Below are 13,678 nucleotides of genomic sequence, written 5' to 3' on the forward strand. Positions count from 1 at the left end.
TGTGGCTTGCTTGTTAATGGTTGTGTTCGTGACGCCACCTGTGGTATGCGGCTAATAAGCCGCCGCTGCTGTGTGAGGCCTCCGGGATGATATTATGGCAGCTATGATGGTACTGCTCCCCACAGGTGGAGCAATGCCCGGGGCACAGTTGGTGCTTGTGAAAGTCTATGGTGCTGTGTGACTAACACGGTGCAGGGCCGACAGGCGAGGAAAGAACCAGGCACAAACAACAGTCTCTTTACCTTTTCCTCTTTTACTCTGGGAACAGTCCAGTCCTGGGAGACCGTTACAGGTGGTGATGGGGATCCGGTCGGCCTGGAAGTACTTGGGGTGATCTTTCTGGCCAGCTGAGTATGAGGCCTACTCCTGTACCTTTCTTGGTGATGATAGGACCCTGCTTCTCTGAATCCAGCAATGGCCCTCTTCGCTGCTGGGACCAATGGCACGTCCCTTCCCTCTGTAGGTGGCTGCGCAGGCCCACTCTCTGGTGCTTCTCCGCTGGGGTCCACACCGGGCCCTGATGCTGCAGCTGTACCTTGGATGTGTCTGGGCCAGGGGCTTGCAGCTCCCCTGCCCTTCGGATTCGGCTACCAGGGACGGATTTTATACCCTGGCAACCACAGACTCCGATGTCCGAGTCTCTCTGCTGCCTCTCAGCTACTCCTGCTTCTCTGGGCCAAACTGCTCCAGCTCTAGGCCCCAGATTCACAGGACAGCTCACTCTGTGTCTGTTCACTTCTGCTGCTCCCTACAGACTAACTAACTCCTCCCCCAGGTCAGGCTTAAGGAAGCTCCCTGAAACTTCAGGTTCAGAGCTCCCCCTACTGGCCTGAGGGAGAAACTGCGGTGGATGTTAACTTACTGGCCAGTAGATTTCCCCATTACCTCCAGGCTCAGCATTAACCCTCAGGAGGGCAATGCCGTTGTGGCGACCAGGTCCTAGGGCGCCACACTCCCCCTTAGTTAAATTCAGTACTCCCGGACTGTAGAAACAAAACATAACATGTCATACATTTCATCCCAATATGGGAGGCACATTCTCTTTAACGTTACAATCTTAAACATTTCTATAAGAGTCCAGTGTGGCTCCCTGCCGGGTGTCCATTACACTGCTCCATGGGGGACCCGCCGCGATCAAACCCCCAACGTAGGCTCTGGGCGTGCGTCAGAGCATTGATGACCCCACTCTATGCACGCCGGACGGGTTTTTCTTCAGGGGTGTTTGAGCACACTGGTGCTAACTATGAACAATTTAGGTGTTGGCCACCCATAGTCCAGTGGCCCAATTGTCCATTTTCGCAATCAAAGAAAAAGAAAACATTTTGTGCACAACATGACAGACATTTTGCATAACTATTTACACTCTAATAAGTACTCTTTACTTTATACAGTAGACTCCCTATACCTTAGAGGGGGTTGTCCCCGAGTGCTGCGCTGGGACCTACGTAGCTCTGGTGTTTGCCCCTGACTACGTGGTACGTCTTCTATCTCAGCACTACAGGTGGGCCTAACCCCAATAGGTAAGCGTGATGGTTGCCTTTGTGGTCCAGGAGTCGCCAAGGGTATGACAGGTTCACCACTGACAGGGGGTTGATCCTCCTGTTCCACTGCTGGCGTGTCATCTCGTGCTGGAGCGGACGATTCTTTAGGTGGATCCGGAACCTTTTCTGTTTCTGGCTCGACCAACTGCGGAAACGCCAAAACTGGTACCACTATGGCATTGTTGATTCGGGTCCAAGTTTTGGGGAACTTCCCAAGGATGGTTTGAATCATCTCCCCTTCTTTCTCTTGACTTTGGGGACTTCCTTGTACTCCTTCCATTTCTCTTTGGATTCGGCACCGTTCAGGGCACGCTTTCAGGCGGTCTCGGGAAATTGCTTGACAGGTCTTGCCTTCATCTTTGCTTATGAGGCATACCTTACTATTGTCAAAGTTGGAGGGGATAATGGTGTAGGGCTCGTTTTCCCACTGATCATCCAACTTATGCGTCTTCCGCTTCTTCTTGAGGACTTGTTCTCCAGGTGCTAAGGGAGTTGCTGGGGCTGTTTGATTGTAATGCTGTTCTTGTCTCGTTCTTGCTTGAGACAGGCTCCTTTCCACGCACTCCTGGACCTTACGGTACCGCTGCTGCCGTTCTGCATCCCAATCCTCTATTTCTTGAACCGCCTCAGGCGACACAGTCCTCATCTCAAAGTCTACAGGCAACTTGCCTGGTCTGGCTCGCATCAGGTAAGCGGGGCTGCAGTTGGTCGAATTCACTGGGATGTGGTTGTACAAGTCTACCAGATCTGGCAACTTTTCTGGCCATTGGTTCCTCTCTTCCAGCGGTAGGGTCTTCAGCATATCAATAACCACATGGTTCATTTTCTCGCACAGTCCATTGGTCTGGGGGTGGTACGGTGTGGTTCGAATTTTCTTACAACCGTACATGTTACAGAACTCTTGGAACACTTCAGCCTCGAATGCAGGACCCTGATCCGTCAGTACCCTTTCCGGATAGCCGTGCGGTCGACAAAAGGATGCCTGGAACGCTCTAGCTGCCGTCCTGGCTGTCTGGTCCTTCACAGGCACTACTACCAGGAAACGAGAGTAATGGTCCACAATGGTGAGGGCGTACACATAGCCTGACCGGCTTGGTGTTAACTTCACGTGGTCCAGGGCCACCAACTCCAGGGGCTGCTTCGTGACAATTGGCTGTAGGGGAGACCTTTGGCTGGCATCATCCTTCCGCCTCAAGTTACACGGGCCACAGTCTCGGCACCATTTCTCGATCATCTTTCTCATGTGCACCCAGTAGAACCGATCACGGAGTAAGGCCTCCAACTTCTTCCACCCGAAGTGCCCGGCGTTATCATGATACGCTGCTAGGACCATTGGAGCATCCCTCTGCGGAACCACTATCTGCCAGACAAGTTCATTTGTTCGATAGTTGACATATCTCTTGCAGAGCTTGCCCTGGTAGGTGAACAGTCGTCCCCTCTCCTTCCACAGCTGCTGGGCTTCCTCTGGAGCGTCTGGGCCAAGATGGGTCTCAGCTTGCGCTAGCTTCTCTTTGACCAATCGCACGGCCGGGTCACCATTCTGTGTTTCTTCCCAATTATGGTGGAGTAATGGATTGACCGAGACCTCGTGCTGGTTTAAGCGCTTCACTCCCACAGCATGCTCACACTGTGAAACACCCTGGTGATGGAAAGCCGGTAACTCTATCTCTTCGAGTTCATCCAGGTCTTCTCCAGACTCGGGTAAGTGAGGCATTCTGGACAGCGCATCAGCATTGTTATTCTTCTTGCCAGCCCGATACTTGATGGTAAAGTCAAAGTTAGACAGCCGGGCCATCCATCGCTGTTCCATCGCACCCAACTTGGCTGTTGCCAGGTGTGTCAACGGATTGTTGTCCGTGAAGATGGTAAACTTGGCCGATGCCAGATAGTGCTTGAAGCGTTCAGTCACTGCCCACACAATAGCGAGGAACTCCAGCTTGAAGGAACTGTAGTTTTCTGGATTCCTTTCCGTGGGCCGAAGCTTCCTACTGGCGTACGCTATTACCCTCTCTCTGCCTCCCTGTACCTGGGACAGAACTGCTCCCAGTCCCACGTTGCTGGCGTCTGTGTACAGTATAAACGGTTGGCTGTAGTCAGGGTAGGCCAGAATTTCTTCTCCCGTGAGAGCCCCTTTCAGCCGGACAAAGGATGTTTCCAGTTGGCTGCCCCATTCAAATGGAGGGCTCTGCTTCTTAGCCTGCTTCGGCTGGCCCACCAGGAGATCTTGAAGGGGCGCTGCTATCTTGGTGAACCCATCAATGAACCTTCGGTAGTAGCCCACCAGTCCAAGGAACTGCCGCACCTCCTTCACCGTGGTGGGTCTTGGCCAGTCCTTAATTACCGTGACTTTCTCCGGATCAGGTGCCACGCCTTCTGCGCTGACCACATGACCCAGGTACTGTACCTTTGGCTTCAAGAGGTGACATTTGGACGGCTTGATCTTCAGGCCATATTTCGACAAGGACTCAAACACTTCTGCTAAGTGCTTCAGGTGGTCCTCATAAGTCTTGGAGTAGACTATTACGTCATCCAGGTACAGCAGCACGGTTTCGAAGTTGTGGTGGCCCAAGCAGCACTCCATCAACCGTTGGAATGTCCCTGGGGCGTTGCAGAGCCCGAATGGCATACAATTGAACTCACAGAGACCCATTGGTGTCGTGAATGCAGTCTTCTCCTTGTCCGCCTCTGCCACGGGAACCTGCCAATACCCACTGGTGAGATCCAAGGTGGAGAAATAGTTAGCTGACTTTAAGGCTGTTAGTGACTCCTCTATTCTGGGTAGTGGATAGGCATCTTTATGTGTAATGCGGTTAATTTGCCTGTAATCTACACACATTCTCATTGTACCATCTTTTTTCTTTACGAGCACTAGTGGAGCTGCCCAGGGGCTACAACTATCTCTGATAACCCCAGCCTCCTTCATTTCCCGTAACATTTCCTTGGCACACTGATACTGTGCGGGGGGTACAGGGCGGTATCTTTCTTTAATGGGATGATGATCACCCGTGGGGATTTGATGTTGAACCCCTTTCACCTGCCCAAAATCTAGGGGGTGTTTGCTGAAGACCCGCTCATACTCCTGTACCACCCGGTAAACCCCATGCTTTTGGTGTGAGGGGGTGGAGTCGGTGCCCACATGTAATTTTTGGCACCAGTCTTCCGGCTGCCCCTTGGAGCCATTGTCTTCCGCCTGGTCGGACGGGATCAAGGGTTCCACTGCTTTAATGGTATTGTTGCTGACAGTGTACAATTTTGCCACAGTGGCATACCGGGGCAATTTGGCCTCCTCCTCCCCACAATTCAGGACACGGACGGGCACTCTCCCCTTGCGGACGTCCGCTACCCCTCTGGCTACCAGGACTCCCGGCCTACTGTCTGAATACACCGGTTCTACCAAGGCATGGTAATCCTGACCCTTGAGGCCTATTGCTGCCCGACACCATATCAACATTTCACTTCTTGGGGGTATTACAATGGGGAGGGGGTCACTTACCCTCACACTGCCAATTTCTCCTCCGGCCAGCTCTACCTGCTGCCTCCTCATCAGGGCTCTGATCTCCCTCTGTAGGACACGCTGCTGCCCGGAGCTGGCAGTTTCAGACGCCTGCTGTAACAAAATTATCACTTCGGCAATACAATTTTCTATCACATTTGTACCAAGAGTTAGCAGTGGGTCAGATTCTTTGCGATCAATATCTACAATTATCATCCCCTGACATGGCAATTCTACCCGCCCCACTTTAATGGTTACTTCTTTATACCCAATTTGAGGCAAGGGCTGACCATTACTGGCCACAATTGTTAAATCATCATCTGGGCCATGGTCAATGTCTGAATCAGCCCAATATCTTTTGTACAGTTTGTGGGGGATGGTTGTTACCTGGGACCCCGTATCCAGGAGGGCATTCAAAGGGATCCCATCCAGCACAATGGGAAGGACCGGTCGTCCTCCCACATACTTGCTGCGGCTGGGGGTTGAGCCGGGCTTCCTTACACCTGGGGGTCGGCTCCTGGCCCCAGGCTCGGCCCATTTAAAGGACAGCGTCGTGCAATGTGGCCCGCCTGGTTGCAGTTGCGGCAGATCGGTTGTCCTGTTGAATCGTACCGGTCTGTGTCTCTGCCTCGGGTCGGCGGAATCCTTCTCTGTCGCATCCATGGGACGTCCTCTGGGCTGGAGGCCAACTCGATTTTCGCAGGCGAGGGGGTCATTTGTAGAGACTGCACGGTCTTGGCAAGGGCAGCCACAGTCTTGGTCAGCTCCTGGACCTGCTGTCTGAGCTCTGCAGTGGGATCCTTATCCAGGGACTGCGCCTCAGCCCCTGCAGTGGCTCGTGTTGCAGGCACCACCCCGGGGTACGTGATAGCAGGAGGCCGGAGGGGTACTGGGTCATTCGGCGTAGATTCTCTCAGTACCCTGATGGCCTGGTCCTTAAACTTGGCAAAGTCCAGAGCAGGGTTCTGCAGGACCAGGATACGCAGCTGGGTCCTGTGGGCATCTGACAGGAGCCCCTCTATGAACTGCTCAGTTAGGAGTTTGTCTTCTTCACGTACACTCTCTGGGTCCACCTGTTTAACTGCTTTCAGGGCCTCTTGCAGGTTTAGGGCATAGTCCCTTATGATGTCTGTGGCCCGCTGCTTGCACCCAAAGAATCTCATCTTTATCTCTGCTGCGGTGCGGGTGTCAAAAGTACTCTTTAGCTTGGCCAGTATCTGGGCTGCTGTCCCTTTATCTGTATCAGGCCAGGACTTCGCTTCACGCTGGGCTGCGCCGGCTAGCTGTCCCATTAATATGCCCACCTTCTGGCTCTCAGTCAGCGGATACACCCGGAATAAGCTGTGCAGGCTTTCTCTGAAGTCACTCAAGGTATGGGACTCCCCGGAGTATTGCGGCAGCCATTCTGCTCCCGGTATGTATGGCATGGTGATCGGCATTACCGGCGCTACAGTGGGGGCCGGGGCGACGGCGACTGGGATTGCTTCTGCTGGTGCTGCGGCGTCTCGGGCTATGGCAGCCACCTGCCCTCCCTCTGAGTCGGACATCTTCCTCCCCCTTAGTGAACCTTACCAGGCTCCGTTCACTTTTCAAATTTTCTTCCGGGTCGCGCGGGGTTAACAGCGCTCTGCTCTGATGGCGCGCTCCCTTCGCGCTCTTTGTCAGGCACGCCCCCCTTCTTCCTGCGCTCGGCGAGGCTAATGGCGGCGGTGGTCTGCAGCCAGTACACAATCTTTTAAGCACAATTCCGGCAGGCGCACAGTACCCGGTGGGACCGGGCACGAAATCCTGTTCGTGACGCCAAAAGTTGACTCGCCCACCCCAGGGCTATGGGACACCCGGTGCCGGGCTGGACTAGTCCGGTGGTAGTCAGTGGTGGCTGGGCCCGGCTCCGTGGCCCTGGTGGGTGTCAGTAGAATATGTGGCTTGCTTGTTAATGGTTGTGTTCGTGACGCCACCTGTGGTATGCGGCTAATAAGCCGCCGCTGCTGTGTGAGGCCTCCGGGATGATATTATGGCAGCTATGATGGTACTGCTCCCCACAGGTGGAGCAATGCCCGGGGCACAGTTGGTGCTTGTGAAAGTCTATGGTGCTGTGTGACTAACACGGTGCAGGGCCGACAGGCGAGGAAAGAACCAGGCACAAACAACAGTCTCTATACCTTTTCCTCTTTTACTCTGGGAACAGTCCAGTCCTGGGAGACCGTTACAGGTGGTGATGGGGATCCGGTCGGCCTGGAAGTACTTGGGGTGATCTTTCTGGCCAGCTGAGTATGAGGCCTACTCCTGTACCTTTCTTGGTGATGATAGGACCCTGCTTCTCTGAATCCAGCAATGGCCCTCTTCGCTGCTGGGACCAATGGCACGTCCCTTCCCTCTGTAGGTGGCTGCGCAGGCCCACTCTCTGGTGCTTCTCCGCTGGGGTCCACACCGGGCCCTGATGCTGCAGCTGTACCTTGGATGTGTCTGGGCCAGGGGCTTGCAGCTCCCCTGCCCTTCGGATTCGGCTACCAGGGACGGATTTTATACCCTGGCAACCACAGACTCCGATGTCCGAGTCTCTCTGCTGCCTCTCAGCTACTCCTGCTTCTCTGGGCCAAACTGCTCCAGCTCTAGGCCCCAGATTCACAGGACAGCTCACTCTGTGTCTGTTCACTTCTGCTGCTCCCTACAGACTAACTAACTCCTCCCCCAGGTCAGGCTTAAGGAAGCTCCCTGAAACTTCAGGTTCAGAGCTCCCCCTACTGGCCTGAGGGAGAAACTGCGGTGGATGTTAACTTACTGGCCAGTAGATTTCCCCATTACCTCCAGGCTCAGCATTAACCCTCAGGAGGGCAATGCCGTTGTGGCGACCAGGTCCTAGGGCGCCACATCAGCGTCAGCGGGCATGGCTCCCAACCAAAAGTACCGGGAGTGGACTCCCGTGTTCCACACTGGGAAGCCCATACACTACAAACACAGTGCAGAGGAAAGTGATTCAGACCACCAGCCCGGGTGTGGGACCAGAGTACACCCAGCCGCGGCGGCCGGCCACCAGCATCTTGGTTTACCGATTGGACTTGTGTGAAGTTATTTCAATCATGAGTACATTGACATTCCCCGGTCCGTCCTGGCGCACCGGCCCCTGCAGTCACCATCCTCAGCACAGAGACACTGAGCCCCGGGGCATCCATCCCTACCCACAGAGGGGTTAACATCCAGCTGCCAGCCCATCGCCCCCGGGTGCTCCCCAACAGCAGCGGTGGTGCTACATATCACCACACACCGTGGGTGGGGGTCACGAAATCCCCGTACACAAAAATCCCCCCTTTCATTCAAAGTGTCCGCGAGACCCCCCCGGGTCCGGAGACCCCTCGAGCCACAGTGCAGATTCGGATCCGAGCAGCTCGGCTGCTAGCGTGGGGGCGGCACAGTAGCAACCGCTCTACTAATCTGTGTCTGTTGTATGTGTATATGTGGTTTTGCTCTTAGCACTTTATTCAGGTAAATTTGGTGAAGGTTATTTTCAAGTTAGTAAGGGATACAATAGAGGCAGCCGCCGTGGGATGGGGGCACCAGGAAAGTTAGGGTGCTTAAAGCCCCATTGCTTGGCAGGGACCAATTAAGGGTGAGTCCTATCCCCGAGGGTCCAGCATCTGAATCTAATAGGTTTATATACCATTGATCTGCACGGCCCCTCGATACAATCACCCTTACACTTTCCATCCGGTGTATCTAACACTGCATGCACATTGTGTGTCTCTGGCTGCATGAATATAACCTTTCTAATTGATATAGAAATAAAGTATACATTTTATTAGGAGTATTTTTGTTTGGTTTAATTAGTTGATTCCTCTGATACTATATCCTCTTGGTCTTTGTTTGTCTTCTTGTGCATGAGTTTTAGGTTTACTCACCTTCTATCTTTGCACGCTTTCCTTATTGTGGCTTGTAATGGATGGCAACCTCCCCTCTGGTTCCTCAGGAGGTATGGGAAACGACTTGACGGCATTATAGGCAGACAGGTCCAAGGTGTGGTATTTTAGTGGTGCGGCTAGGGATATTCCAGTCTGTGCAGGAACCTTTAGGGGTACTTTGCACGTTGCGACATCGGACCTGCAATATCGTTGGGGTCAAATCGAAAGTGACGCACATCCGGCTCCAGTAACGATGTCGCAATGTGTAAACCCTAGATGCGCCGATTTATGATCGTGAAAGCGTCGTAAATCGTTGATCTGTGTAATGTCGGTCATTTACATAATTTCGGGACGACTGATGTTATGATGTTGTTCCTCGTTCCTGCGGTAGCACACATCGCTGTGAGTGAAGCCGCAGGAGTGAGGAACATCTCCTACCTGCGTCACCGACTATGCGGAAGGAAGGAGGGGGGCGGGATGTTTACGTCCCGCTCATCTCCGCCCCTCCGCTACTATTGGCCGCCTGCCGTGTGACGCCGCACGACCCTCCCCCTTAGGAAGGAGGCGGGTCGCCGGCCAGAGCGTCGTCGCAGGGCAGGAGAGTGCGTGTGACGCTGCGGTAGCGATAATGTTCGTTACGGCAGCTATCACAAGATATCACATGTGCGACGGGGGCGGGTACTATCGCGCTCGGCATCACAGCATCGGCTAGCGATGTCGCAGTGTGCAAAATACCCCTTAAAGTGTGGGAGCAATTGCAGTGTTATAGGTTTATTCTCCCGTTACCCATGCTGGAATACGTGCGTGCATACATTTTTAGACACTTGAGATGCATTTCCCCTTAACCCACTTCTGCAGCTATGTGGGGGAAATGGCCGAGCTCATTAAAGTAAAGTCTAAAGACAATGACGATGATGAAGCCGACTATTCCAGACACTTCCCCATCTTCGTATGGGCGGTTAGAGATGTCACTTTAAAACTAGAGTTCAATGGGAGTCCGATCACCGAAGACGATTATTTAGAAAATGCCCTTACTCTGAAGAAAGGTAAGAAACCCATCTAACATCACTGTACGGGAAAAAAAAGAATATAGCGGCCACAGGCAGTGAGGTAATGGGCAAGGAAGGCACCGAAATATAACGCTGCCGCGGAGCCGAGTGAGGACGATCTCCTCCGTATCAAGGATCAATTCTAAATTCAGAAAATTCATTTGCAGTTTTTCAAAATTTGCAGCTTCTAGTTAATCTGAATCTAAACCGTTTCTTTAACAGTCATCTGTGCACAATTGCTTTTCATTTAGTTCAATGCAAATTAAATTTCCTGGTGGGCCAGCAGGGAATCTGCCAAGTTTAATTTTTTTTTCAAAGAAAGGAATGTAGACGGGTCCCGCGCTGCCGGGAAATAATTCCAGAAGATAATGAAGAAGAATCAAGAGCAATTTATTCTCAATACGTTTCAAAACCTCACTGACTCCTTCCTCAGGAGCCCACAATATAGTGTCACACGGAGTTTTGCACGAACTTCGATGACTGTTTTTGTGGCATTGGGCTCTGTTCAGATTGCAGATTCGGACACTCCGTCCAATGGTTTCTCTGGTGTATGGGATGAACACAGGCAGACTCGGGTGTCAATCTGCTGTGTGCTGATTCATAGGCAGGCTAGCAAGAGATAATTTCTGCTAGTATGCTTCCTCTTTTAATAACATGTTGTGGGGATTTGTATCTGCTCCTCTCCTATTTATGCTGGTGGAATCCTTCCTCCCATGCCAGTGTCGCGGGCGGCAGGGCGCTGCGCTCGCTACCGCTCGGGTCCGGCGCTGCTGCTGCTGCTCAGTGGCTCGAGCGGTGGGCCGGATCCAGGGACTCGAGCGGCGCTCCTCGCCCGTGAGTGAAAAGGGGTAGTTTTGTTTGGGGATTTAGTCCGTGACGCCACCCACGGGTTGTGGTGAAGATGGGCACCACCGCTGCAGTGTCTCTACCCGGACAGGTGATGGCAGCTGTCTTTCCCTGCACCTTTGTGTAATTTTGACTCCAATGGCTTCCCAACGGTAGTCCGCTCCCCGGTGCATAGGTACCGGAGGAGCCCGGTTTGCCCGCAGGCGCTGGCCCTTGGGTCTCTAGCCTGTGTCGGTGGCTGTATACCCTCACGGCGTGGACGGTTGCCTTCTGACGGGACTTGGGTAATTAGGGGACCCTTAGGGCTCCGGTCACTCTCGGATTTGACTGTTGACGGCGGCTCCAAGCCTAGTCGGGGTCCGATGGCCCTGCCTGTGTGTGCTCACTTCACTTCGCTCCCCGGTTTGGTACCGGCGGGCCACCGCCCGACCCCGGTCCTACGGTTCCGCGTTGATTCGCCTCTCCTGCAGACGGCCACCACCGTCCGCCAACCTTGATGTAAGTGCCTGGGCTCCAACCCAGACACCAGCCGTCACTGCTCTCACTTCAACCTCCAAAACTAAACTGCCTACTGTTCCCGCCTCCAGGACTAGGAACTCTTCAGTGGGTGGGGCCAACCGCCTGGCTCCACCCCACCTGGTGTGGACATCAGCCCCTGGAGGGAGGCAACAAGGATTTTGTGTCTGACTAATGTAACTGTCCGGGGGTGGGGGTGCGTGTGTGTCTTACCTGTGATGACCTGGCTAGTCCAGGGCGCCACACCAGCTATAGGTTATTTTATGTTGGTTTGTGAGGTGTGCTGTCCCAGAATGTATGGTGAAAGTTGTATTCTTTGCTTGGCGCGGCTATGGAGTTTAGCCCTTTGTTTTGTAGCTTCCTTCCTGCTCTTGTGTTTCCTCCTGAATCTCTTCCTGTCCTTACCTTTGTGTGTGTGTGTGCTGTGTAACAGAATTTTGTTTTTTACCTTGTCTGACTTTATGTTTTCTACACACTACTATCCCAGGGGGGAAGCGGATAGGAAATCAGATCTGGACTGGTCCAGAACATGGCCAGAAAGGAGACTCAGGCCTCTCCACCATTAGGAGTATCCCTGAGGATAGGGATAGCATAGGGTCCCCTAGCTTGAGGGACAGCTTAGTTGTCCCAGATCAGCGCTATCCCAAAATCATTGTGACAGATACAAACAGCAGCTTACTGTTAGTTTAAACAAATATAAATCAGCACAAAGACTGTAGAGAAAAATGCCCATGGGGTGCAGGCAGCGTTTTTTTGCACATTTAAATAAGGAAAAGGAAAAAAAAATACAATGTTAATTTTATAAAATTACTAGAGCAGAGTAAACTGGTGCAATTCTACTTTTGTAGAATAAAAATGTTAATAATATAGTGAGAAGTGAGATTAAAAAGAGGAAGAAAACTACAAAAGAAGAGCGTGGGAAAGAAAAGCCTGAGGTGTGAGAAGGGAAAGACCCGGCTCTGAGGGTATGAAGGACACGAAAAGGACATGTGCAGTGTATTTTGGAAGAAAAAATGTGACTTTGCTTCTCGCGGTTCAGGTTATTCTTTTGCTGCGCTCTCCATTTGTTCTGTTTATACTATAGTCCTCACTTTATTGCTTGTAACATTTTTATCCTATTTAATTCTAATTAACTCCTTTCTCTTCTGTCTTCTGTTGTCTGCCACCATCCAGCCCACCAGTACATCCTCCTCTAGTTATTTTATCCACCATCCAGCCCACCAGTGCATCCTCCTCTAGTTATTATATCCACCATCCAGCCCACTAGTACATTCTCCTCCAGTTATTTTATCCACCATGCAGCCCACCAGTACATCCTCCTCTAGTTATTTTATCCACCATCCAGCCCACCAGTGCATCCTCCTCTAGTTATTATATCCACCATCCAGCCCACTAGTACATTCTCCTCTAGTTATTTTATCCACCATCCAGCCCACCAGTACATCCTCCTCTAGTTATTTTATCCATCATCCAGCCCACCAGTACATTCTCCTCCAGTTATTATATCCACCATCCAGCCCACTAGTACATTCTCCTCCAGTTATTTTATCCACCATGCAGCCCACTAGTACATTCTCCTCTAGTTATTTTATCCACCATCCAGCCCACCAGTACATCCTCCTCTAGTTATTTTATCCACCATCCAGCCCACCAGTGCATCCTCCTCTAGTTATTATATCCACCATCCAGCCCACTAGTACATTCTCCTCTAGTTATTTTATCCACCATCCAGCCCACCAGTACATCCTCCTCTAGTTATTTTATCCATCATCCAGCCCACCAGTACATTCTCCTCCAGTTATTATATCCACCATCCAGCCCACTAGTACATTCTCCTCCAGTTATTTTATCCACCATGCAGCCCACTAGTACATTCTCCTCTAGTTATTTTATCCACCATCCAGCCCACCAGTACATCCTCCTCTAGTTATTGTATCCACCATCCAGCCCACCAGTACATCCTCCTCTAGTTATTTTATCCACCATCCAGCCCACCAGTACATCCTCCTCTAGTTATTTTATCCACCATCCAGCCCACCAGTGCATCCTCCTCTAGTTATTATATCCACCATCCAGCCCACCAGTACATTCTCCTCCAGTTATTTTATCCACCATCCAGCCCACCAGTACATTCTCCTCCAGTTATTATATCCACCATCCAGCCCACCAGTACATCCTCCTCTAGTTATTTTATCCACCATCCAGCCCACCAGTACATTCTCCTCTAGTTATTTTATCCACCATCCAGCCCACCAGTACATCCTCCTCTAGTTATTATATCCACCATCCAGCCCACCAGTACATCCTCCTCTAGTTATTTTATCCACCATCCAGCCC

The 13,678-nt window shown here is 52.0% G+C and overlaps 1 protein-coding gene across 1 annotated transcript in view; it reads left to right on the top strand.

Annotated features, from left to right (window-relative positions):
* The window catches only part of LOC142246566 (guanylate-binding protein 3-like), a 38,521-nt gene that overhangs the window by 9,615 nt on the left and 15,228 nt on the right, over nt 1–13,678 (top strand). The window contains exon 4 of the mRNA XM_075319633.1: nt 9,789–9,976. Coding sequence (XP_075175748.1) covers nt 9,789–9,976 — 188 coding nt within the window. The remainder of the gene's footprint in view (nt 1–9,788; nt 9,977–13,678) is intronic.

The sequence above is a fragment of the Anomaloglossus baeobatrachus genome, chromosome 7 (assembly GCF_048569485.1).
Source record: "Anomaloglossus baeobatrachus isolate aAnoBae1 chromosome 7, aAnoBae1.hap1, whole genome shotgun sequence".
Taxonomy (NCBI): Eukaryota; Metazoa; Chordata; class Amphibia; order Anura; family Aromobatidae; genus Anomaloglossus; species Anomaloglossus baeobatrachus.